Raw genomic sequence first — 27,768 nt, forward strand, 5'->3', positions numbered from 1 at the left:
TTTTCGCATCGGTTTATCGTTCTCCGAGATTTGATACGTTCAGGAGCTGGAATTTTCGCGCGACGGTAATGGCAACGTTCGTAACGTTTAAGAGATAAACTGCGACAGAGCAGCCGAAATGCAGAAACATTCGCGGGGAAGGCCGAAGCGGAGCACGCCGCAGCATTTTTGCGGCGAGCGGACGACGACGGACGACGACGACTCGCGTTAGTGTGCGGGCGCGTTTGCTCGCTCGCTCGCTCGCTCGCTCGCGCTATAACGTATTTGCGAGATCCGCCGCGCTGATGGACATATAATGCGACGTGTGATTGTAGGCCCGCCAATCGCGGCCGATTGTGCCCCTGAAGGCCCGCTAACTATCTCAAACTAGCCCCATTCAAGCCTCGCGACCTCTCTCTATCTACCTCTATCTGTCTATATCCATCTCTGCAGCCCGCCACCTCAGCCACTCTACCCCTTTCGCTCTCTCAACCCCGGTTTCCCTTCCGACCATCCCCTCCCTCTCCCCCCCGCCCAGGTTGGTCCGTCTCCAAAGCGAACGCGAGCGCGCGAGTCTACGCGCGTCGCGTCTCCGCTCTCCTCCGGCTCCTCCGCGTTATATATACATTCGCATACATATAATATATAATATATAATACACACACACACCCACGTATATGTATGTGTATATATATATATATAATATAAGCCACACGCGTAGGGCGTACGTGGAAATTCCGAATCTATCAGCCGCCCAGACGAATGCAAATGGCGCATGAAGCGCGCTTAATAAAGCCTGTACGCAACTTGCGAATCGCAATTTTCTTTAGGACGTGCTGCCCGTGACGATCACGCGTGGACTCCATACGAAAAATTCCTGGCTCTTTCGTGCGAACGACGCGATTCATCGGGATATTAAATAAATGCGTCATTTAGCGGTGGCTTTTCAGCGAATTCGTGTCTTGAATATAGCGAGTCGATCGGGTGGCTATTCCCATTCGAAATATTTTTTCGAGGATAAGTATAATTCCAAAGTGATCGGAAGGAACAATTAGAAGAAGGTTGTCAATACTGGCATAGACCTCCTAAAGCGGGATCTTTTTCGAAAACTACATTGCACTACATTAATGAAAACATGATCTGTTTAAATAACTAAAGATATAAAAATCCATAGTTTATATATTCATAACTTTTTTTCTACATAAAATCTACTAAAAATAAAATCGCGAATTTTGTCAATAAACCAAGGTAAAATTCTCGACAGATAGCAAAATGATGAATGATAACAATAATGGATATTTTATTACTTCTACTTAGTCTATGAAAAATATACATATTTGATATATATATATATATATATATATATAATTTGTATAATCTACTGTGATATGTATAGCATATATACTGATATATAAAAAATATCACTTTACATATTCTCTTTTACGCAGCAACTTAACACTGTGTTAATGTCTAACATACGTACATTATGTTCAGTTTGTCCGACTGTTCAAAATTGAAATATGCAATCTTGACAATCGAGAATGTTTAATTTATATATTAATTTCTATAAATGCATTCTTTTTGAAAAAGCTGAAAAATTATCTATCTAAAAAAAATCTACAAAATAAACTTGAAAATATCGCAATTCCATCGGTTAATCTCGACGATACGTTGTAAATGTTCTTTTTTTGTTCTGTTTCTTTTTTTCTACTAAATGTTCAGTTGCGATTTTTGCCGCTAATAAATTTAACTGATAATAAATTCACCGATACATGAGGATCGGACACTACCACCTCGCGCGATCCATCTACCTCTTCTTGATATTTTGGTCGTGGTAACCACCTGCAAATAAAAAAAGATGACATTTTTCCGCTGCGATAAAATTTACGATGAATGTTTCTAAACAAGTCGGTTACCTATGAATTACTGGAGAGAGCAAATTCCTGTCAATCGATGAGGGGTCTCGCGCACCTGTCATCCAGGTGACAATACCACCCACCACAAGTACCACCAGCGTGCCAATAGGAGCAACCCAGTGGTAGGACAACCGATACAATGGGAAGACATCGTCGTCGCTGCGCAACACGTGCGAATTAATCGAAACCGATACAAGATAAAAACCATTAACTAGACTACAACTAGCGACTCACTTGCCCCATTCAAATTGTTCTAAGAACTGTTGACTGATATTTCCCGCGCAATGCGGAACTGGAAGTTTCTTCGGTTTCACAAGACCAGCGCCAATAGCAGCATTCGCACCAAAACTGACCCATCCAGACATTATGAATCCTGCAATAGCACCAATGAAGGCACCCTGCACAAAACACATTTACACGATACAGTAGAGTTTGAAAAATAATTTATTCGTTCGACAGTTAGACTTTGCTTCTCGTTTACCTTGGAATTTGCCCACGGAAACAAGATTCCGAGAGTGAAAACGCCAAAGGAAGTCCCGGCAGCGATAGCAGCCAAACTATTTGTTACCTAAATTATGATGATAAAAGTTACAATAATATTTGTAAGCTTTAAGATAGAATGGAATGGCAATGGTATTGAATATAAATACTCACAACTAGAACCCCTCCTAGTTTCTCGATCAGAAAAACCAAGCATAGCGCTATCAAACCAAACAGGACGACAAGGCTTTTCACGAAAATTGTGGAACAGCGTTCGCTGGGCTTCATTTTAAAGCAACCTTTAACGAAGTCCTCCAGGATCACAACGGACGTTGAGTTGAAGCCCACTGATAATGAACTGTGGAAAAAGAAGAATTCTAATATTTTGCGACAGATCAACAACTAAATATTATTAATGACAAGAAACAACAAAAAAACAAGTTTTCTTTTTGTTTAAATTCTAAGAAATTCGGGAAAATAATAAATTATTTTATTTATCTATTATTTAATTTGATTCCCCAGTTTATTATCTGTGTTTATTGAGTAAACATTTTTTTTTTTTTTTAATATCTCTTATGAATGTTGTTATTTGAAATTTGTTGATCTGTTTGCGAAAACAGCTCAGATGCAAATAATTATTACATCTTATTCAATTACGTTAATTCGATCTTAAATACCTGAGCGCCGCGCCAAAAATCCCGGAAATAAAGAGGCCAGGTATTCCGTGCAAATGATGGGCGATCTCCATGACATAAGCCGGCAATAATTGATCGTCAGCCGTAATTAAACCGGAAGCTCTTGGATCGCATTTCGGTGGCGACCACCAAGCGAGAAGTACCAATCCGCACCAGCAGCATATTGAAATAAACACCATTATGCTGACGGTAAATATCGCGATGGATCTGCAATCGAGATATGTTAAGATTCGCGACATTGGCTACATTAATATTAATGTTAACATTAATAAACATCAATGTAGAGCGACATGTATGATTATATGTTTATATTTTCTAGCATCTCTTTTTATGTCATTTTATAGCACAGAATTGCCGTGGTTGAACGCTATGTGTACGATCGTCGTACTTACATTTGAGATATTTTGGTGCTTTTTAACGATTTGTACCGTTGCACCATAGTTTGATTGACAGCGATATACGCGGTGCAGTACAACCAAGAACCAATCAGTACTGTCCAAACGGTGTGCCTCTTGTAGGGCGACGGGTCGAAGCTAAACAATGCGAGAGAGTACGAGATGAATATATTTGGTACGCTTGCGCAAAATAATGCCGCTTCGCATTCTTTGAGTTCTCACTTGAAAAATTCGATGCGACCGGCATCTATGGCCCTGTTCCAAATTTCAGCTGCCCCAATTTGATAGGTCCCTAGAGCGGCAACTGCAATAACCGCCGCTATCATCACGCCGACTTGTAACGCGTCCGTCCAAACCACTGCTCGAATACCGCCCTAGAAATTAAAACGATGGTACAAGTGTAAAATAAATTATCTTCACGGAAGGAAGCTCTTTCAGAACGGTTTTGCTTGATCTATACGCGTGTCACACGATTAATCACTCTTTCTTGTAACGACAAGCGTTGAAGTAAATTAGGAATTTGATTACGCAGGCCTGCGAAATTAATAATTTGTTTTGAATATGCGCTCCAGAAATGCTCCCGGATTTACTTTATCACGTTACAGTTTTGAGAAAAATTACATCGCTCAAAGAGACTAAAAAAATATTTTTTTTTTTTTAATTAATAAAGATTTACTTAAAATGATAAATGTTTCTCCATCACAGAGGTCTACGTTACTCGATTCGGATGATTCTGGAAATTTCCGTTGTCTCCCGATAAAAATATATAACATTTCCGCGATGGTGTTACCTATTTTCGAAGAATGCGATAATGGCGAGTGCTTTTTCGAGTGCTTTGCAATTGCATAACAGTTCACAGCACACTCGCGCGTGCGCAGGCAGCATATAATAAACAAATTTGTAAAGAGCCACTCGACCACGATAAATTCTCATTAATACGAGATCCAACAAATTGCTCGGATAATTACAGGCGCGCGATCCCGCGATTAATCACTTCAGCGCCGGCTTTGTGATCCGCTGTTACGATAACATCCGCTCGACGTCCTCCGCGCCATTGTTTCCTCGCGCCATTGTCGGGCTTTCAGTTTCCGTCCATAAACATTTCCAGTACTAAGGCTCTCGCGTGAGATTCTTCGCGGCATTGTCCACTGAAAATTGTTTCCTACGGTAGACCGTGTCCGAGGAACTCCAGCCATCCCGCGGGAATTTGGCGAACGAGCCTCCCCCGGAAAATTAGCTTAGGCTTCCCCCGGCTGTTACGACCGTTTTCGTCACCCCCGCGTAGTCACGTTCCCCGTTCTTGTTAACATTCACGTACGACAATCGTATGAGTTTTCATATAACTTCGCTCAATCTGCTTAATCTTCCTTTTCACTTTTACTTGCGAGACAGAAAAGCGAAAAAGAATTAATTAATTCGTGATTTAAAATTAATCAAGGCGTATTATGCGACATAGAATTGGCGTAGAAAAAAAAATGATAATGTAGAATTAGCGTAGAAAAAAAAAACTTACCAGCACGGTATAGAAAACGCAGACGAGGCACATAATGGCTCCAATCAAATGTACATTGATTTGGCTCACTGTAATGAATCATCAAGAAACTTAATGGAAATAGATTAAATTCTTAACATAAACAATACAGTTGTGAAATACCTTGATTTAACGCCAGCGCGGGAACATAGACCACAATCGATTCGTAAAGAATCTGAAATCGGTAGGTTCTTATTCAAAGGACTTGCCGAAATAGTCGTAAAGGTAAAAGTAAAATAGTCGTGAACGGACGGACCTAACAGACTTACCACATCGAAAACGAAAATGAAAGAAATCAGAATTCGCACGGTTCGATCGAATCGAATCTCCAAATACTGAAAGAAGAACATTTGCCGTGAAAATTTATGCCTCGTCGGGAGGCACGTTAAACGGAATTAAACGGAAAGGACGAACCTCGTATACGGAGTTAAGTTGCAGGGTAGTAAAGACAGGAAGGTACACAGTGGCGACCACGATACCAGAGAACAGAATCGAGATGATCGTGATCCAATATTGCGTGCCAAAATTGTAGATCTCCGCCGGAGTACCCAAGATCGTCACGCCTGATATGAAGCTACAGTTACGATCGGAATTGATTAAATATTCTGCATGACTAATCGATCAAGCCCGAAACGAAAGATAAATGTCAATAAGCGACGAGTCAATTTTTACGTAACGTTAATCTCTAGAATTGTCGCAAGCACGCTGCTTAAACGAATGTTAAAAAGAGTCTTTATTTCGAGTAGAAATACGGGATTTGCCAGGCTCAAAAAAGAATAGTTATCGTCGACGTTAATAAACGCCTTAATTTTTTTACAACGTTATAACGTTTTCCCGTTTTTCATCCATTCCGTGTTTCCTTTTAATAGTCTTAAATCCTACAAAGAATGGGCATATCGAGCAGCTTACCTGGCAACGAGGGAAGCGGACACGGGAAAGAGTCCCAAGTTCCTTCCTCCGAGCAGGTAGTCCTCCGTGCTCGACTTTTGCGCCCTTCTGAAGTGCCATAAGCCGGCTGCGGCGGACACGAGGAGCATAAGTGCAAACACCAGCCAATCGATCCAATGGAAGTGTTCTCTTTCCGATACAGCTACCATTTTTGCTGCTGAAATCAAAGAGCTAAATCTATCACCTGCGAATGCATTCGAAGTGATGCATTATGCCTAATTCAATTTTTTTTAACACATCGTATATCGCGGACGTACTTCGTACATCGATCCATTCGATCCATAAAATACAGTTATATTCGTAGCATGTCCTAATGACAGATATTAATTTGCCGTGTATACGTTTTAGTATTTTATCTTTATTTTGTTATGATCAAGAATTTTTACATTTTACATTTTGACATTTTAATTATGTCCTTCTGTTGATCAAAAACTATAAATATCGCTGCTAATTGTATTTAATACGAAAAGCACCGGTGTATCTCGTGAGATGGGCTATTATTTTGTGCTGCGCGCGACTTAACTACTAATTCAATGAATGTCAATCACAAGTGTCACATTATCCAATAACAGATGCAGAATCGGCGATATACATGAAACTTAATTAGCAATCTTGTTGGTCACGAGTGCCCGCAGCGACAGAGGTTTTCGCGATGGCTACGTCGATTATTTCGGTCCGATATCAATATAGAACCAACGGAAAAAAAAAAAAAACCATAGTTCAGGTCCAGCTCCTCTTCTTTTAAATTCGCGTCAAATCATACGTTGTATCTCTTTTAGATCAGCGTGAGTCATATCTCAGATTACAAAGTTGTTATTTTTAATCCAGCTAGTCCTACAGCAAGGACTATTGACTGGCGCGTCGCCAGGAATATTATGCCTAGTTTTTATACGCCTTGTGTGTCGTGTAACGCTTTAGCTATCTAGCGTCCATCAATGCATGCAACAACTAAATAACACGCACACTTATAATAAAAATGTATCAAGGATGCATGTCGCTCACGTCATCAATTGGTATCGCAAAGGATATCGCGATGATATTGTTAATGTCCGTTATCGTTAATGCTTCTTTGTTAGAGAAGCCAGTAACCTATGACTTCTTCACACGTGCTAGTAATTTGCTCTTGTTAACGTTGAACGACAATCACGGCAGTGTTTTCAGTTACAACAGCTCGTGATGCCATCCCTGAAATCTCGTATAATTCCGTTTCATGCTAACGAGCGACGAATGCGGTAACAATTCATAAATTGATCTAATCGGAGGAAGATAAGAAACTAATCAAAGGGACTTTCAGTCACAATTGAAAAAGAATTGATAAAAAATAAGGGATATGAAAAATATAACGCGATAAAAAATTTGTTTCATGTACAAGGTATTTCGTAATTCAATCGCACTTAGAATGTCTCTGTGTTTTTAATAATTTGATAAAATATCAAAGGGAAAAATTATTCATTTTAAAGGAGCAAATGTTATGATAGACAATATTTTTTAAGATTTCGAGATCAACATTTTTTAAAAATGTAATAGCATATTTCTATTCACATAGTAATGTGGTTTATAAAAGAAACATTTAACTATATAAAATTGGTTTAACCTTAAGATGGATTGGTATTAAATACATAAAGAAATCACATTTAAATGTGATCATTAGATGATGACTTCTAAATGATCGAGTTACACCGTGTAATCATATGTAGTTATATATAATTATATAAAAGAATATTTTTTTTTAATATACATATATAGTCATATGTAATTACATACATTAGAGAAAAAATGAAAAACTTATTAATGATGTTCCTAAATAATCAACCAAGCTTATATCTAATGTTATTTATCTCCATTACTTAAGCAATCACTCATTGAAATAGTCACACTACTATAGTTGCACGTAATGTTGCTTAATTAACTTCTACGATTACTTATTTAAATCATAGTCGCATCTTCTGTTGTTTGACCTCTGCGATCACATGGTAACTAGCATTTCGTATGGCGTTGTATAAAATTATATATAATTATGTAAATGCATTATCCACAATTACATATATAGCTATAAAAAACGATAAAATATAAAAATAAAACAGATATGTATGAAAAAGTTTTTATCGAAAAGTCGTTACATTATAACGTGTTTCGATTTTTATTTATGCTATTATTTATTGATTTATTTATGATTGCATACCAGAATGTCGTTAATGGTAGGATACTTAACAAATATTTCTGCAAAGTCGCATGGAATCCTGAGTTCAAAGTTCTGTTATTTCTGATCAATCGCCAGGGTCAATTGCCGAGTCGCGAGTGTTAACAAGCGGAAAATAGTCCGTTGGTAAATCAATCGCGAAACCACGACGATCCTCATTACCGTCTTTAGTGAAATTTACATTGTTAATTAACATCTGACTTACCAGAGCTATTCGACACCGCATCGGGAATATTTTCAAAACCCACGTGGCCTCGTTCGAAAAAATCATTCGAAATTCGATTGCCAAGTGAAATTAGATCAAATAGCATCTCGTGAACGACGAGTTGCATTGAAAGATGGAAGAAACTACGTAACGGATTGATTTCCCACGCGTTATCGTTCTACTCAAAGACCGATACTCATGACTGTCTATCAACGTACAAGATAACAATAGAATAAATACAAGATAACAATAGAACAAATACAAGATAACAATAGAATTCGATTCGAAAACAAATAGTCATCAGACAGACACGCGAACGGAAAGACTGTCGTTTAGAAGTTGTGTTAAGAATTACATCGAAATTCGAAATTTTTCCAACTCCTTTCGATTAAATGAGCGCTTCGCGTTAATCAATAGCATGCGATGGAACATAATTAGTCGTATCAACAGCGGATAACCCGCATTTACCAGCCATTTATGACCGCGCACGTAATAGTCGACGGACGATACACGCTTCTATTATAATTGTAAACGGTAATTCTTTGTATTTAGCATGCTTAGTCATGCGTTTCGCATGAATACTCGCGAAGGCGTGCCTTCCGCAATAAAATATCAACGATACAGCGATGCGCGATTATTAATCAACGATCGGTAAGAGCTGCGTGAAACGCTTATATTCAACTCGGACCTTCCAAATTAATTCCCTCGTTGATCTGCTTTTACGTAAACGTTAACGGCCAAAAACATTCTTCCGCATTACAATTGTGTGAGTAAGGCAATAAAAATTGTTTACCCTTCGGCGATCACGTGTACTTTGAACGGAGCAGGTTGCCTCTGTCTCTCGAACGCGCGAACTTGAACGCGTCAGATAATGAGCGACGTCTAAAATTCAATCGTCCTATTTTTACCGAGGATTTTCGCGAGAACCACACGCATTCGCTTTCGTAACCCGTACAGTACTATAACGAGTCTGAATCTAATTTGTTCGCGGCTCGGGAGAGAGACCGGCAAAAACCTCTGAATCATACCTAACCGGTTTGGTAGGAAGATGGAAATTAAACTTAAACAGACTGCGATATTCAGCATTAGGCTAATATTTCATGTGTCGACAAGTTAATTAGATTTCTTGATTGACAATAAGATAAAGCATTTCTAGAGGCTCGAAAACAAACTGCAATATTCAGCGTTAGGCTAATATTTTATGTGTAGTACGACAAGTTAATTAGACTCTTCGATGGGCGATAAGATAAAGCACACATTTCTAGAGACTCGGAAAGTCTCACTCTAGTCTATGACCAATCGAGAACGTCCAACCAGTTTGTCATAAGACAGATGAAATAATAGCTTTAAATGCTACGCACGGAGGAATCCCGAAAAAAAAAAAACAATCTTACGTTCATCCCCCCCTCCCTCTCTCACGAATTTTTCGTCTCGATGGAAAAAAAACTTGATGAAAAAAAATTTTGTCGACGCTATCCTCGCATACCTGTTGAAATTGTTGACTGCGTTACTGGTTTTTACTTACTAACCTTGGGGCTAAAACTCGGAGCTATTTCATTCCAGTTTCTAGATTCTAGATTTCTGTTGTACCGGGCACGGCAAACCGCGCACTCTAACCACGTGGCGGTGATTTCAAAAAGCAACGAACGACTTTTCCTTCGAGCAATAAACAATTTCTTTTCTTTTCTTTTTTTTCCAAACAACGCCCTTTGTGGTTTCTTACTCTTTCTAGCCGTTTCCACCTCTTCCTTCTTCCTATCGAGATCCTTTCTTATCGATCATTCGCCAGAGTCACATGGCCAATGTGATTCCGTAGCCTCCGTCGGACGGAAAGTGTAGGAGCGACGCCGAGGGGGAATGCGTGAGTTTCCGCACGGCTTTCTAAAAAAAAAATTTTCCTAACGTCTCACGCGGCGAATCTCTCCCGTCGGGAACTTCTGACCGTCTGATTTCTCATGGGGCACATGGCGCGAGGTTTCACCGCGCGATGACGCCAAACGTGAATGCTTCCAAGCGACGGTGACATATGCTCGCCGCTGCTATCTCCTCGTGTCCCTCTCTCGAGCGCGTGGACGTCGAGTGACCGGTTATCGCGCGCGGCCAGAAGCGTGCGAGCGAAGTGGAACACACACGCGTGTCCGACGACCGCGATCGACTGAGCCGTCCCTCGGATACGGCGGCGTATACGTCGGCGACGATTACGTCGTCGTCGCGAGACACAAATCGTCGTGCGTGCCACCTCTAAAAAAAGGCGCCATTGACGGTGGCACGGTCGGCACGGTGCGTACGCGCGCGGCGGGCGTTCAAGCGCGTTATCGATCAACGAGAGACTCACGAAGGGACTTTGCCCCGCGGAATCCTTAAAGGTTCCTTCTCCGAGCAGCCGCTCATTGACACACGGCCATATTAGGCCGTCTGTGACGTCAGCGGCGAGGAGTCATATGAATTGCCGTGCTTTCGTATTTTATGCGTCGCGAAATGTAAATTAATTTTGCGCGGGAACCGTGCGACGATGTAGAATAGCAAAGCCAAATGTTTCTTTCTTTTTGTAATTAATATTTTGTAATTAATTTGTAATTAATAGTTAGTAAACGCACCCTACAATTTGATCGAAACGCGTCCCAGCAAAAATAATGGGTCGATAAAAATTTATAGCTGTTTATTAAAGCGAAGAAGCGAGAGTCTTCGCTGTGACGCGCGAGAAAATGAAATTTATTTCGATCGCGGCGAAAAAAAAATTTTTCTCGCTTCTGACGTCGATTTAAAGTGACTGGTAATCGGAATCACGAGAGCTGCGGTTCTCGAGTCAGCGCGCAAAGTGCTGAATGGCGTCACTTTATCTTTACCGTTCATCAAATGTAAAACAAGGATAGAATAACGCAACAGCGTGAGTTTGAGCGTGACTCGGACCGCAGCCAAGGACTGCTTCGCGGTTGAGCGGTTTTGAATGCTCAAACGTGAATCTTCTACTTGACCCAAGAATCAAAAATGATAACCTCCGGCGAGTACAGTGAATGATTATAAATAATCCTCCCCTTTGTAACATTACACTGCCGATATAACTTTTATAGTTTTATACGATAAATCTAAACGCAAATTAAATAAACTACATTAATCAAATTGGATTTTTACGCGCTTTCTGGATCTTAATTGTATAATATAAGTTGTTTTTTAAAAATCATTTGAAAAAAGGATTTTAACAATTATTTTGACTAAACATTTTATTATTATTATTATTATTATTATTATAAATGTACAATAATATACAACTATGTTTAGCCACAATACGAATAAACACATGTCACTTCGCTTTCCTTCTTCACAAATCTAGCGATATGAAACAAAAAAAAGAGTTAAAATTACACACTTCTAGTAAAATCTGAGAACGAAAAAACACATAATTATACCTAATTCGTGAACGCGAAATCGTGAATATATCACGCAACATGCAACATCATCAAAGTGGAATGTAATTGTTGACGTAAAAAAACTGCTACGTATAGTCGTATCCAATATCGCAATTAGAAATTATTTACGTAAAATGCCATTCGTGAACATTTTACGTTTCCGTTTAATCACGTATGAGTTTTAATTACAACCATAAGCTTTCTGTGTAAGCACTGAGAAAAAATTTTTGTTGCTAAAACAAAAGGAGGGTTAACTTAAAAAAAAAAAAAAAACAGTTACCATTGCAAATTTGTTACTTTAAGAAACATATTGTCTGAGATACAAATCACATTTGTTTACTTAGAGTTCAATGGTTACAACAGCAAATCACATTTAATCACTTAGAGTTCAATGGTTATAACAGCAAATCAAACGTAACAAATTATTTGTTCTTACAACAGTTATTTGTTGTCCCACATCAACAAATCATTTGCTACAGTAGATTCTGTCTTGTTAATTTAAAATTTACAAAAATATTTCTCTCAGTGCGTATCTGTATACAACATATATCTATATAAATTTATATAAATCTGTATATAAATTTATATGTCTATGTATATATAATATGTCTGTGTTTAAAACTTGCACCAAGTGCAGGTATTGCACTATAAAAAAGAAAAAGAATTGTTTATCTACAAGTTATGTACACGTGTACGCGCGTCTTTTTTTTCAAGCGACCAATATTTATTGTTATTAACGTTGACAAAAAATAAAAATTGTTCGTGAAATTATTCTTTATCAATTAATGTATAAAGGCAATACTGAATTATCAAAATAATTACCGATAGTGATCATTGACATCACTAAATATTAATATCTTCGATTAATATCATCGACAATAAATAATGATCGCTAGAGCGCTATTTCTTGTTCCACAGTGAAAAAGTTGACAGCTCAGAATGAACAATTAGGCGAGTAATGATTGAATGCACATATTTATATTTTCAGATTATATTTTTGTACACAATGATGAATAAACGAAAAAAAAGAAAGAAAAACGTATCGACATAAAATACAAAATGCACTTGGTTAATAATTCATGTGTATTCACAGGTACATTAACGATCCTTAAATATAAAAATTGTCAGCTTTTAACGTGGAACAAGAATCAGTAACAAAAGTTACATAGAAAATCTTTAATACAGTCTGTAATTGTTAAAAGGTAGTTTCATCACAGTTTGTGCTGTCTTCCTTCGCCAAAGAGCCATAGGCAAGCTCTGTCGACTATGTACGCGAAGACAAAATCCGCGACTAGTATTTGAACCAGTGTTGTACGGAACTGCAATATACAATAGTAAAGTAATATATGTGACAAAAACAGATTTGTAACCGCAGACAATTAGCGGAAAACTAAGTCATACATTTACGCGTTACGTAAAACTTACTTGGCTTGGAAAGTCTACGATCTCGAACTGCACGGCCAAATCGGGTAGAAATCCACAAGCCAATAAGAAAATGACGGCGGAATTGCCCACGAGACTGAACAAAAGAGCCTTATTTTGTGCCAAACTTTCCATAAATGGCAGACCCTGTAAAAGCGTGACATTAATTAGCATTTATTGTTAATGATATCACATTATTAGTTAGATGTTGGTATATATATGGATACAACTTACTCGATAATTTATAGCAAAAGTAGAAACCTGAAGAGACATCGCGATTATATACACAGTACTGTTAATTATATTCGCCTCAAAGGGTTCTTCCTCGTCGTCATTTTCTCCTAATGAATTCGCTTCGTGAGAAGTGTTCAAGATAGCTGCCAACTTATCGTCCCTGTAAAAAAAGGCAATTTGAACAACACAGTCGAGCGATTCTATATATAATTTCCACAACTTACTTTGGAGACAAAATGGTAGCTTCTCTCACCAAGTAGACAAGACAAATGAAATGAACAGCAAACTGCAGTAATACAGTTACAATGGTGTATAAATTAAAGATATTTGGGAGCGGTCTTTGCTGCGACAGAGTTTTTAGCGGCTTCGATCGTGAGATGAAGAGAAAACATGCCGCTAGCAAGACACCCTGCAAAGTCGCCTGTGCGTCACTGAATTTGATTCCATCCAGATACAACACCGACTGACTGTAGGCAAGTATTAGTGCGTTCAACGCTAGTATTTTGAACATCTGCAGAGTGGTGACCAGAGTGCAACGACCCTGCTTGATCACGTGACATACTGAAAGTAAACGAACTCTTGTGTTTTCGAATAACGAATCAATTTGGTAATAGTGATTCCCATGCAATCCTTACTGCATTGAATGGATGACATTTTACTGGTGAAGGGGGCCGCGATGGAAGCGTCGCCGAGTTTCACGATCATGGATTGTTCCTGCACCTCGTTATCGATTTCCTTCAGGATTTTCTGCAGCTTCGCACGAGTGCTCACTGGTTGAATTCTCGAATTGTGTCTTGGACCGTTGTTTGCAGGCGGCAAAGTATCGTTTCTTAGATCTTCTCGCTTGTCATTATGCACCCTTTCAGGTGGACTGGACAGAATTGCAACACCTACCAGGAAAAAAAAAGGAAAAGTGCATTCAACCTTTACCAAATCTTCTTCGTCAACTTACCCACTTGTGTGTGTTTTAATGCTCCAACATCGTTTGTCCCGTCACCACACATCAACGTCGTATAACCTAAAGATTGTAGCGATATGATAATAAATTCTTTTTGCTTTGGTTCGCATCGCGCGAAGATTACGACATGGGGCAAGAGTTTCCAGAGAAGTTCCCGTTGCTTTTCCTTGAGATATGATAAGCCCTAGAAAAGTTTTATAACAAATCATTGTATCACTTAATTCTGATTGATAAAAAGAAATAGTAAAATTCTTGTTCATCTACATACTTCACCCGTCACGCAAAGCGCATGGTCCTTCCAGATCTCTCTGCGCGAGTCGATATTTTTCATGCTTAGAGGAAGTTGCGTCATCTTGTCTATGCTTTCCCACAACCACGCGCCATCAATTTCAGTCAGTATAAGTGTGCTATGCTTCTTCGTGAAATGTAGCTCGCGGCTTACGTGACAAGCCGTCAAAGGATTGTCGCCCGTTATCATCACGACCTAAATAATTATACATTGAATTCATTCTGGTAATTTTGCAAAAATTTGTTTTTTTTTAACTTTTCTACGCAACATCTCGTATACATACCGAATGAGATGAATTGACGATTTCTTTAATAACGGCTTTCGAGTCAGGTTTGAGAGGGCAACTGATGATGACAAATCCCGCAAACGTGAGATTGCTCTCTAACTTTTCGCGATTTAATTCTCTCAAATCTTGAGAGGATAAACTGCCGGTAAGCTTTCGATATCCCAAAGCGAGTACCCTCGCGCCGCGTCGTGAAAGAGACAAGTAAGTTGAATCATAATTTTCCGGCACAGAAGCTAACTGAAATAATAGATTACGCCAATAACAACAAATAGGAATCAATTAAAATTACAGACAAGTGTTATTTCGCTCACCATATTCTTCAAAGTCTCTGGCGCCCCTTTTACCGTAGCCATGTAATGCACTTCTGAAGCTCCAGGAAGAGTATATCCAGCCACCACACACATTCTTTTCAAAGCCGATGAAAAATGATACCTCTGCACAATCTTTAATGCTGGAGATTTGCCCTTCTTAGGAATTACAGAATCGCCTAAATAGACACATTAGCGATGCATCAATATTCCCACGTATTATTTACGAATATATACCTACTTTTTGTGAGATTCCAATTGATAGCTTTGAGAGTAGCCTTTTCTAGTGGATCTCCAACGATACCATCGTCTAATTGAACGAGGGAATGACACGTGGCGAGCACTTGAATACTCTCCAAAGATGCATCTGATATTTGAATTACGTCTGGCTTGCCGCTTGAAAAGAAAAATTGAAAACTTTACTTCCTAATAGCGCGAAAGATTACGTGAAGAATAGTAAAAAAAATTGTAGTTTTTTCTTACTTGATACCCGCAATACCCTCGACAACTAAATTGTCACTGGTGAGCGTGCCGGTCTTGTCGAAACAACAAATGTCGACTTTGCCGGCGAATGGAATTCTAAACGGTTCCGTGCAGAATACACCTGCAAAGAGAGACGACGTAATTTTTACGTATGTTACTCGTACAATTAAAAATTTAGCAAAAATGTGAATGTATCTTAAATACCTAATTTGGCTAAAGCTACCAGTGATGTATTTACAGCCAGAGACAATTCTATAGGTAACTCTGGTGGTACAACAGATGTCAAAATCAAAGTACACTCCAAAAATAGTTTGTATTTGTTTCTCGTAGGATCCTCGCTGCCTAAAATTATAATTTGTATGACGTATAACTTTATTGTATAATTTATGTATGATTGTTTTATGTGCAAGATCGAATTACCTTTAATCCAAACATATGCAGCGGCAGCAATTGCAAAAATAAGCAAGAATAAGATAAAACCGAAAGTTTCTAAGTTATTGGCTGTAACGCGTTTAACACCGAATAATATCGTTCGTAAGAGTTTGCCCTGTGACGTGGAAAAGCCAGTACGTAGTACGTAGGCAACGCATCCGTTATCGGTCGCTGTAACATCGTGTATTGACAGAATTGAGTAAATATAATATTATTTTCTCTCAAAATTAAATTAAACTTAAAATTAATTACGTTAAAAGTTGCATGAATAAGAAATGAACTCAGTTTAAAGCATTAAAAGTAAGTTACATTAAGTTAAATTATAAAAGTTAAATTTATGAAAAGCATTGCTTAAAATAATTTTTTTTACATAGATAAATTTTAACTTAAAAAATTAATAAGTCAAACCTTACGTAGTTTTTTAATAACTTGAAATAAGAAAAATAACGCATTAAAAATTAATTAAGCTGAAAGGGATTTAACTGCCCAAGTCTGTCTTAAAGTGAATATTATAAAAAATTAAATTTATTGTTTATAATACCTCGAAGACCGGGGGTATTTTTACTAGGAGGCGTATGTTGTACAACTTTTGTACCACCGAAAAGTATATGAAGTTTATCTGCTTCGATGTCTATAACTCTACTTCCATCAATATCTTCTATAGGTTCCTTCATTTGAGGTACAGATTCACCTAAACATTTTCAATTGCTATAGTTACATGTCCATGATTTGATGTTAAGATTGTTCAGAGTACCTGTTAACATGCTTTCGTCAACCACACATGGGCCTCGCAAAAGCAACATATCGCATGGCACTAAATTATCATGTTGAGGCCTTGTAATAGAGACAATATCCCCAGGGACTAGTTGATCTGTAAATAATAAGCGCCATCGCCTATTTCTGTACACCTAAAGAAGGAAAGAATAAACGTAGATGAAATCTAATAAAAATAAACGAGCAGATATCGCCGTAATTCGTACCATTATCATGTATGGTTTATTGCCCATTTTACGAATCTCAGCCATGTTTCTTAGTTGCTGTTGCACCAGCGTACACTCGAACATGATAAGCATGATCAGCGTGAAGATACTGTAATACCAGTATTTATCTAAGCACCAGAGTGCCACGCAGAATACTTGAAAGACGAAGAATGGGGCGATAGCGCGCTCTTTAAAGAGTTCCCAGAACTCTGGTACAACCATATCCAACCTAAGGTTAAAAAAAAATATTACGATAAAAGAAAAGCACAGAACAGTTGATGAAAATAATTGTTCACACTGTACTTGTTTTTCCCATATTTTTCTTCCGCTGCCTCAACTTCCTTTTGATCAAGATACCCTTTCCATTCACAATAATGTTTCACGGAATGATTGATTGGGAACTGCAATCCTCTGAACGACTTTTTGTCCGGATCCCAGTAATATTTTGTCTTTTGAAAAATGAACCAAGGCTCCTGCTGATTCGTGTGATGCAATTTAATCAGTTCCGAGCTGCCGTTATTCGGAGTAGGAACCACTTTAACTATCCTGGCCTTGTACGGATCTTTTTCCTGAAATTTTATTTATTTGTAAAATGGAAGAAAGGAAAGATCACGGAAAATAAAACATTGAAGTTACTTTAACATCAAATTGCTAAAGACACGTCTTTTGCGATCAAATTGCACGTTTGAATATACCCGCCGAAATGTCACGTGACCGACCTAGCAGAAGACCGGCCGTTCAAATGGCTACCACATCATGGGACATATTGGAGCAACGAAGAGCCACGTGCCCGTTATTTCAGACGAATTAAAGGGCGACCGCAACTTACCGAGCTGCAATTCATGAACGTGTGGATGTGCACCGACCACTGACAGCACAGGCACAGAAAAATCTGCAGCACGCCGATCGCCGCGATGCCGACCAGGCCCGCGTCATAATACTCGTCGACTCCGTAAATGAAAATCCAACAGTAAATCCACAGGGACTGCAGCATCACGAAGGGTAGGATGTAGCCGTTGAACATCCATTTCCGTGGATTGTGCAGGCTGACGGATTGCACGAGTTCGTCTACCCGTGACGAGGTCGCCGCCATGATTACGCCGACAACGATTAACAAGTCGTCACAATAAGCGAGTAGTACCGTCTCTCAACGACCAACGTACCTTAAGCACCATTCACATCGAGAGATCACCTTTAGGCACACGATTCGTACGGGCGGTATGGCGTGAGCTGGGCGACCGCGTTTCGCACATGCGGAGAAAATTTTGGGGGAACGAACAGGCCGAGCGTGCCGCAGGGTTATGTTAAAATCAGTTGGAATGGATGAGAAGTGTGTCAGCAGCTGTGGTGCGGCTCAGCATTGACATTTCTCGGTAGATAACCCAGTCCCATACTAAAATGCAGGCATGTACTTCAAGCGCCATCATGAGCATCGCGAACGTAGCTCCAACAAACATGGTTGTAAAACCCGCTATATTCGAACGTTTACTTTCTTAGATTAATGGTTAATTATTTCAATTTGTTGAAAAGCTTTACACGACAGGTACTTATTATCTGTCTTTATGCATTCAGAAAGAAAAATATTTAGAAAGAAAAACAAAGATAGTGTTTACTTAATAGGTAATTTGATTAAGAAATGGAAACAATGGGCTTTAAACAACCTAGAAGGAATACATGCTACAAATAACTTTATTTTCCTGAATTACAATTCTTTATTGATCGGTTTACCTTGACCCTAGCGAGTCACAATCTGTCTTTAAACAAATAAATGATCATTTAAATCCACGTATTTCTGAGAATGTATCAGCATTTTTTTATAAATCAAAATACGATTGAGGATTAACGATGTTATCTGATGGATCGATTTATCACGATCCATCATTTTAAAAATAAAACATCCTGTAATAATGAAACAATTATTTAACGATTTTATCCATCTTCCTCTGCGATTATAACATTATTTTTTGTTCCATTTAGATCTAAGTGTTTTAAACAGCGACTAGGAAACATAATTTCAAGTACTCAATTTACTGTAGTGTATTTCAGCCAAGCGTTTAAAATAATTTCTTTATTAATAACTTTATTTCTTGAATCAATATATTTTTAACCTGTTTGAAGTGTTTAGCGTTACTTTCACTCAGCTTTTAAACGGTTGCCATTGGCATTGGTATTACTACGAATGATGATCTCAAATTTTCATTAAAAGGCAATTTATCTCCGTCGAAGAGTGAGAGACATGTTGTGAAGTAAAAAAAAAAAAAAAAAGAAATTTTACTAGCTATTTCTGTCGACTGAGCTTTGGTGTAAGGAATAGCATTTCTCTTTCTCTTCCCTGACGTACTAGCGACGTCGCGTAATCAAGATGTATCCGTGTCATCTGGAGAAAAACTCAGTTCACGCTGTCATAAGGTCGATGAATCCCTCGCCGCACGTATTCCAGTGAAAGTGTGTGTCCGCCTACCCCACCCTGAGCTCCGTGGAACTCGTGCACGTTGCCCGAGGAAGGGGCCAACGCACAGGTATTATCCACATATCTCACGTTGCTAGGTAGACTTACGGCGCGTAGAACCGAATCGCGCCAGCGCGTCTGGACCCAGTGTCGTGGACACTTTCGAATCACGCTGTCCAAAAGTGGAGAGACGTTCGTTATGGTACTTTGTCGATAGTCGGCAACGAGCTACACACGCGTTGCAGCGACAGTAGCAGCTACAGAAGACCGGGGGATCAAATTCGAAATTGGACTGGGTTTTGCCCTCATTCGGTTTAAAGTTCGTATAGCCGACGCGGATTGAGATTCGGCCGACGAAGAGCACGAGCTCTTACTTAGGTATCTAAAAAAATTCGAAGGTATATGTATCGAATGCGAGACCAAAGCCGGTTTTTATCATTAACGGGGCTCTCCGTCCCTTATAATCGTTCTCAGGACAGCGATCTTAGGTCGGGTCGGGTTATCGTTTATCAGCAGTGACATCGGCACGGCGATTGATCAGCACGCAATGCCAATTAAGTGACTTCGCGGCCTCCTTCCTACCGAGACACCTGCCGTGCTCACCACAGGAGAGAAGGTTCTATCCCAGAGGGGTGAATCATAACGTTAGATCGAAATGGCGCTCGCGTGGCACCTAATATCAATCGTAAGTGATCGGTCCAATCTCTAATATTAAGAATAATCAATAGCCATGGATCACTGCAGAGTACGCTGGATTTAAATCTGATGTAACGTTCCTTCCATTAATTGCAAACGCTGTACACCTTTCTAATCGCAGTTCCCATTGACTCATCTTCTTGATTAATGGCTAACGCTTTTTTATCTGCCGATCGAGTTACGTGTAGGCTGAATCAGAGCCGATTAATACCGTCGCAAAAAAAAGCGCGCGTTTGTACCCATGCAGGAAGTATCTCGATAAGATCAATTACAAGCCGGTGCAGCATTTCACAATAAGTGTTCCCACATATGTACATTGCGCTTAGTCGACATTAGTAATCTCGCGTTTCAAGTTTCAAGTCGTGTGTTTGATCGCAAATGCAAAATGCTATGTGTACACACGAAAAGGAACGATTTCTATTTCGCGTAGAATTAGTTGAATAAAAAAGAAATTAAAATTTAACTTTTTTTTTTTTAGTCTTTTGAAATATGTACGAATATTATTGTAACGTCTGTGTGCTTGTATGTGCCAACAGTTTTTCTTAATGGTCACTCGTGGGGAACCCTGCACGGAATACGGATGTCCAGGACGACCGCAGTACGAGCCCTTCGTACCCGCGCCTCCAGGACACACTCCCCATTGCGCACCACCGGGGCAGACCTTTTGCGAAACCCCGGACCACTATCCGCGGTAAGTACCCTCATAGAAACTCCCTCCTTCCCCCTTTTCTCCCTAAAAATATTGCCGGCGACGAGGTAACGCAACAAGTGGAAATTTCCGGCGATTCGTCGACATGGGCCGCGGTCGACCTATTTCCAATTGTTGATATTCCTTTCGCCGCGTCTACCACGTCCACTTTCCGCCTTCCTCTATGCATACGAATGACCGACGCCGCACATCGAGAAAAACTTCGGGAGGGGAAAGTCTCCGCTAACTCTCTTCTCCTCCTCGAGGTGAGAATTCGTTTCTCGAAAGCATCGAGAGTCTGCCTTAATAGGCTTGCACAACCAATTTTATGCCGAAGCGCGACTCTCGTACATAAAACGGTTTTCGTCCCTCATCTTCTCATAAACGCGATCTAGTCCAGAAGAACTACATCTCTGTCACGATCAGACTATCAAAATGAAACGTTAGAGCGTTTTTTTTACCCTCCGCCTTCAACGCGCTGCATACGTGCAAGAGATTCGCCGGCTGGGAGTCGATTTCCCAAATCCTTCCGTGCACTTTCACGCTCGAGTCCCATCCCGAAAATGTTAGAAAGAGTTACGTAAAGTGAGCGGTTGCTATAATGTAAGAACAACCGTGAGATCGTTGCTCAGCGTACCATGACCGTGGCCTTGGCGCGGTCATACGCTGTTGGATAATTATTAGGCCCGTTACAGTAATCCCGAATCAAGTCCCAAGTTGTGTTGAATACCGGTATTCTTCCTCTTTTTTTCCCCTCCGCTGGACAAATCGCTCCTTTCAAGTTATCCTAAATATTTGCATGGATAACACTCACATCGAGCATTTGCAAATCGTTTAAACAGGTTTGCAGGGAATAAATAAGGAATAATAGGACTCGTGGAAATAAAACAACGGCGTTTTAACGGCCAAAACAAACTTTATTTATTTTTTAACAATTTATAGATCCGAAAATACTACTGATACCGCATTACGTCGTGTCGTGCAGTTTCAGAACCTTTTAGCGCTGTATAATGAAATAAGATGGATTTCGATAAGCCGCAACGGTTCCATCGCAACAAGTCGAATAATTTTAGCGACTGGAGAAACTTGTGACTGATGCGACAGCTGTCACTTCCTGATAATTATACGCGTAGGAACGACTCGAGCAACGGTCAATTAGACTGTCAGAAATATCAAATTGCCGACTCGAGTCAGGCCTACCGCTCACGGCGCGCGCGCGTGTCATTTCGCTGCAAATACGCTGCATCTCACATCGTTAATGCTTGCTCAGACCTAACACACAGTTGCGCAACACACCCAATTGAAAACGCACCTGCGTAAATAACCTTTTGTCAACCTGGAAGAAAGACGAATCTCGGTCGTCCAGCCGAAGGCAAATTGACCGGTATCTTTGATACCGCGTTGCGGCAAGACCTCGTGGCTCACGTGCGAGGCCAAAGGTCGAATGTAATCCTTGAGAGAATGCGTCACTCGTTTTTATCAACGCATTGTATTCCTCGGGAGAGGTAACGGTTTCTTTCTTTTTCCTTTTTATTTTCCTTTTTTTTTTAGACAACTCATCAAGTTTCTCGTCGACAAATGCAGCTTCGACTTTAATACTGCGCTGCAAGATGAATCCCGCGAAGATTTCAACGTTTACAGGTATATACAGTTTTCAGTGTAGCTGAGAAATATCGTGATACATTTATGTAAAACAAGAGAAAACTATACAAGAGACTCCAACTAAATAAGTACAGATAACTTGAAAATTTTTTAATGCTAGAGATATTAGAAAATGTCTTATTATTAGAGGTGTGGTGTACGTAATTAATCATTAATTTAATATTAGTCCCGTTATCTCACATTCATATATTTACATTTTCAAGTTCTCCTCCGGATTATAATCAAGGCTATGATTATCCGCGACAAGACGATAGTCAATTGTATGCGCAATTTCCTCTAAGTACAGAGCCAGCCTTAGTATATGGACCTCCGTCCAATAACAGCCGTTATCACGGGTAAGACTCGTTTATGCATACACACACAGCGCGAAAAAAATTAATCAATAATTAATGTCAGCGCATGCCGAACACTGTTTAATGTTTTTTTTTTTTTTTTTTAACATTTCGACTTTATCACAATTGTATTTATGTTAATTGCGAGTATTTCTTTAAGATTTTTTTATAAGAAATTATTTTCGATTAATTTTATATCAAATCGACGCAAAGCACAGTATATACACACACACACATATATATATATATATTTATATTTATATAGTGCATTTGATGTGTAGAATTAACTAAAGATAATAAAAATTATACAAAAATATTTACAATTGCTCAAGATCAAAAGTGATAGAAATATCAAATTTTATACATTGATCGTTTATCTCTCTCTTGATTCGATTATTTATTTCTGATTATTAAATAATTAAATTATTTACATTAAATAAGTATATAAGACACACACACACACACACACAATTTAAATGATAGTATGAGCATGGTAAAATGATATTAGCGTACAAAGTCGGCTTTTTAATTCGTCGAATTGCAGCTACAAAAATTCTGCGCTTATCCAATCGTCACAGAGGAATCCGTTTCTTCCGGGAGTAACGTTAAAGTATCATCACAACGTCCAACGTCAGATCGATCGTGTTTATTCGCAGGAATACGCAGAAAGCGTGTTCCGACCGAACCAATCGTGGCTGACGAATAGGTAACGAATATCGCGCGGAGAAATTAAAACGGTCACTTCTCTTTTACTTGGGCGCGCGCTTAATGTATTTTGTATTAAATGACAGGTATTCGCAAAGTAACAAGATAGCGCCGCGAAGCTACAACGTGAATCCGTTGTTGGGATACGCGAAGCCCAAGGGCGATCGCGTGAAGAGGCAATCGGATCCGGATGCCATCATCCTGTGTCCCACCCGGGCGCAGTACATCGCTCCCCAAGCCGCTCTGAACAAACAGGGCAACTGGATGTACGTTGTCAATCTTCCGGAGCAGAACAAGTACACGCAGTTCGTCAGAAGCGAGACGTGCCTGTAAGTTGTAAGCTTGAAGAAATTGCCGCGATGACAAATCTATGACAGTTCTAATTTAATTCGCACTCGATTTTCACGCTCGCTCTAAGTAACATGAACTCAGGGTAGGCTAATCTTTTTGTGTCACATATCTTTGGACCGTATCCTTACCGAACTCGCTGGGAAGAGGAGGGGGGGGGGGAGAGGGGAGGGGAATCGAGAACGAGGAAACATCAATCCTCTCGTCGTGCTTTTAGGAACGACGTGTGCAACGGCATATGTTCCATCCCGGAGGGATACAGGAGTCGGTGCCAGCAGCAATACGTGCAGAAGAGACTGGTCGCGCTCGAGGGAAGCGGGAATCGGCTTTACACCGACCTGTTCTGGCTTCCGCACGGTTGCTCGTGCCAGATCATACCGAATTTCTGAGCCGAAATTCTACGGTGCCGCGCGCTACGTAGAGCCTGCACGGGATACATGTATTTTCAGGGGGTAAGAGCGCTATTAAACGCGGTCGTACACGTCGTTCTCTTCGTCACGATTGTAACTCAGCGGCACAGAGCGCGCCTGGCAACGGCATCGAAAGTGGGTACCGATAATGTAGCGTTCTATGAACGACGGCGGCGCGGTGCACACTGACGAGCAATAAGCGTGTACCGCGACACCAGCGTATTACCAGCGGTGTAAGGCGGGGACGTGTGGTTGCCAGCATATCGTTAATTGCCATTGTTAATTGCGAATCGCGTAAAACGACGTGATTATCCCGAGGACGTCGATGAACGCTCTCGAAGTGTCTCTTTGCGCTTGAAGGGGCAGAGAATCTTTCAGCGAGAGATGTCGCTGCTCCGATGTCACATGATATATTCCGTATATACTTGCGTCGCACATTTAGCATAAGATATTCATACGTACATGCATATATATATATATATATATATATATATATATATATATATATAGTATGTATTTTTTTTATATACTTTATTGTTTAGTAAAAAGTCATCTCAAATATTCATTATTTATCTGTCGGCATGCTCGATCGCTGATTTGTTTTGAATTCCTCAGAGGTAAATCGCGCGATATGCGCACGCATATTATCGCAGGTCGTTAATTTTACGTCTAGCTGTTAATTATTATTAATCTCTTCCATTTCAGCAACGTATGAGAATTCTGTTTTAGGGGACGTCGCGAGACAAATACTTTGTTGTGTCGCCACGATTGAGCTTATTTAGACAATATAGGCATTTCTCTCTAGTGAGATCGAAGAGGGACGGCGGAAGGAAATCTCGTAATTGTGTAATAAAACTTAAAAGCGGATCTTTTATGTGCGCTATTTATAGCGCGAGTAAATGACGAAGACAATACATTTGCCACTGCCGATAACTGATATTAACTGTTTTCGATAAACGAATCATCGTGAAATCGTGATTAAAAAGGGGAAAAATTATTGTTGAGAAGAAAAATATATTTGTGGATCTTCGAAATAAATTATTATTTGATATTACGTAAAATGGCCTATTTATTATTACGACTTATTGTACTGAATGACTTATCAGCTCCTTCGCCGGCGCGATATTGCGTGAAACACAATATCACGGTTCTAATCGTGACACCTTATCAAGGTAGATATACTAAATGTTCGAGAAATGGGGAGATTCGAGAGGGCATAAAATAAAGGATCTCGATTTCACAATTTACGCCAGTTGGGAAAGGACGAAAAGAGGGCTGGATGAAGGCCGTATGACGAGAGACGGGGGTGAAGGAGGGGAGGAAAGAAACTGGAGGTCAGACACGCGTAAGTTTCGTGCGGAAATGTTGTGCGAGGTAACACGACATCTTTTTCGCGCCGTTTTCCGACAATTTTCGCGAGCTTGCGAAACCCCTGTCGATACAGCGCTAAATGCTGTTAAATGCCGTAATTTTCAACTGGGATAATGGTAATTGCGCTTTTGATTCATAAATATTCAACAGCATTGTCCGTTCCGACAACAGGCTGAGGAAGGACGCACAAACAGAATATAGATCGTGTATAACTTTTTTTTTAGGAAGGGACTACGCTAAAAAATTAATATTGAAAAGCACATTTCTGAGAGGGAGAGAGAGAGAGAGCATTTAGCGCCCCGTAGATTCCGTTCTGCTTGGAGAAACGCACTCTTTCGCATGCACCCACTCGCTCGCACCTGCTCGAGAGCTGCCACCCTGGTATCTCCCTCGGCATCCCTTCGCGTCCGCAGCGAAAAGAGGGGTGAATTCTAGGCGTACGTACGTACGCACGTACGTATATACGTATGTATATACATACGTGCGGTGCATCTACATGAGGTGCGCGTATACGCGTGCACTTGTACCTTACGCATTTCCCTCCACTCGCGCGTGACAGAAGTGTCTGTACACATGAGGTGGATGGTAGGCTACTTGAAGGGTTTCCGTTTATATGCACGCGCGTGAGCGTGTGTGAGCCGGCGACGGGCAAAGGGGGCCTTTCCGCAGAGAACCGAGGTCGTCCTGCAACAGCGTATGTACATGTACACGGAGCGAAGGATAACGTATCAATTAAGAAAATGTTCACCTGCGAGAAATGTTTAAGCTGTTCAAAAATAAAAATTTATTTCAATTAATTTTAAATATTTTGTTTCAAGAGAAAACGTGGGAATTTTTTCTTATAAATCATGGATTTTATTGATATTTAGGGAAAATTTTTTAATTTCGCTTTTAAATTTAAACTCTTTTTCTGACAAAATTGTTTTCTTGATCATTTTTTTTTTATAATGTACGTCGCATAATGTCTATTAGTAATAAGTATGATATACATCCACGTTCGTGTATACTCTTTTGCGACTTACAAGTTTTTTATTAAAAAAAAATAACGATAAAGACACTACATCTTTCCAAATTATCGTTGCGCCTGTTTAATCGAATGTTATATTTCTGAAGGTGTATTGTAGACAGAATTATATCACATATGCCATTTACTTTTGGTAGTTTCTCATATTTAATATTCCAAAATGGCTTTTTTGTGATTGTATAATAAAAAAAAGAACCTTTCTTCAGCGAGTACTCGATTTACTCGTACGCAGCAGTTTTTCGCGTGACACAGCGTACACGAACATCCGGACTTTATATTTATTACATATTAAACATGCGCATTAAGGATTATAATTTGTATTATTTTTGTAGTTTAATGTTGCATGAACGCATGCTATATATTTATTAGGGTAATCCGAACTCTGTATTACAAAATTAGTTAAAAATTACCATGTGACCAATGGTCACGAAAATCTGTTACACATTTCAAATAAGTTATTTTATAACAATGAATTACAGATTTGTGGAGGATCTGATACACAAATGGCATTAAATTAGTTACAATTGTCTAATAATAATTTATTAGTAATAGCAGTAATAATGGGAACAGATAAGACTGTATTACTTAGTTTTTATATATTCCTAATTTTAAAGAATTCTTTTAATTCGAATTTTGATTCGACTCGTATTGCAGAAATTAATTTTTGCAACATTCTGTGTATTGTAAAAATTCGATATTTTCTGCAATTGTCAGCCTATTGCATTAATTATTTTTTACAACACTCTGTGTATTGTAAAAATTCGATATTTTCTGCAATGGTCAGCCTATTGCAGAAAATAATTTTTACAATGCTCTGTGTATTGTAAAAATTCGATATTTTCTGCAATGGTCAGCCTATTGCAGAAAATAATTTTTACAATGCTCTGTGTATTGTAAAAATTCGATATTTTCTGCAATTGTTAGCCTATTGCATT

The 27,768-nt window shown here is 39.4% G+C and overlaps 3 protein-coding genes across 8 annotated transcripts in view; 1 reads left to right on the plus strand and 2 right to left on the minus strand.

Annotated features, from left to right (window-relative positions):
- The window catches only part of LOC105834084 (protein spaetzle 5), a 131,534-nt gene extending 106,035 nt beyond the window's left edge, over nt 1-25,499 (plus strand). The window contains exons 1-8 of one of the 2 annotated variants that reach the window (XM_012676312.3): nt 19,512-19,975; nt 20,072-20,282; nt 20,830-20,984; nt 22,533-22,622; nt 22,847-22,978; nt 23,520-23,681; nt 23,767-24,009; nt 24,246-25,499. In XM_012676312.3, coding sequence (XP_012531766.1) covers nt 20,253-20,282; nt 20,830-20,984; nt 22,533-22,622; nt 22,847-22,978; nt 23,520-23,681; nt 23,767-24,009; nt 24,246-24,417 — 984 coding nt within the window. In that variant the 5' untranslated portion in view covers nt 19,512-19,975; nt 20,072-20,252 and the 3' untranslated portion in view covers nt 24,418-25,499. Of the gene's footprint in view, nt 1-19,511; nt 19,976-20,071; nt 20,283-20,829; nt 20,985-22,532; nt 22,623-22,846; nt 22,979-23,519; nt 23,682-23,766; nt 24,010-24,245 lie in introns of those variants that run through there. The other variant, XM_036293857.1, reaches the window with a different exon arrangement.
- Nucleotides 1,141-10,571, minus strand: LOC105834083 (sodium-coupled monocarboxylate transporter 1). 5 transcript variants are annotated; one of them, XM_012676305.3, is made up of 14 exons: nt 8,350-9,089; nt 5,906-6,101; nt 5,411-5,570; nt 5,266-5,331; nt 5,120-5,171; nt 4,979-5,046; nt 3,688-3,839; nt 3,463-3,603; nt 3,053-3,277; nt 2,550-2,733; nt 2,377-2,463; nt 2,130-2,293; nt 1,896-2,054; nt 1,141-1,821 (listed from the first exon to the last, which is right to left on the minus strand). In XM_012676305.3, the coding sequence occupies exons 1-14, from the start codon at nt 8,474-8,476 to the stop codon at nt 1,698-1,700; spliced, it is 1,905 nt and encodes a 634-aa protein (XP_012531759.2). In that variant the 5' UTR covers nt 8,477-9,089; the 3' UTR covers nt 1,141-1,697. The 5 variants fall into 5 exon arrangements, with proteins under 5 accessions (XP_012531759.2, XP_012531761.2, XP_012531762.2 ...); XM_012676307.3 differs by lacking the exon at nt 8,350-9,089 and adding an exon at nt 9,879-10,571 and having other exon boundaries at nt 1,558-1,821; XM_012676308.3 differs by lacking the exon at nt 8,350-9,089 and adding an exon at nt 10,073-10,567 and having other exon boundaries at nt 1,558-1,821.
- Nucleotides 11,553-19,043, minus strand: LOC105834082 (manganese-transporting ATPase 13A1). Its single transcript, XM_012676304.3, has 18 exons — nt 17,978-19,043; nt 17,452-17,717; nt 17,149-17,377; nt 16,923-17,076; nt 16,710-16,859; nt 16,157-16,339; nt 15,941-16,078; nt 15,737-15,857; nt 15,495-15,649; nt 15,257-15,432; nt 14,943-15,182; nt 14,639-14,854; nt 14,365-14,554; nt 14,048-14,302; nt 13,637-13,973; nt 13,413-13,572; nt 13,182-13,325; nt 11,553-13,075 (listed from the first exon to the last, which is right to left on the minus strand). Exons 1-18 carry the CDS (start codon nt 18,239-18,241, stop codon nt 12,968-12,970), a joined length of 3,486 nt encoding a protein of 1,161 aa, XP_012531758.1. The 5' UTR covers nt 18,242-19,043; the 3' UTR covers nt 11,553-12,967.
- Nucleotides 25,500-27,768: the final 2,269 nt, after the last annotated feature.

Source organism: Monomorium pharaonis, chromosome 11, assembly GCF_013373865.1.
Source record: "Monomorium pharaonis isolate MP-MQ-018 chromosome 11, ASM1337386v2, whole genome shotgun sequence".
Classification (NCBI taxonomy): domain Eukaryota; kingdom Metazoa; phylum Arthropoda; class Insecta; order Hymenoptera; family Formicidae; genus Monomorium; species Monomorium pharaonis.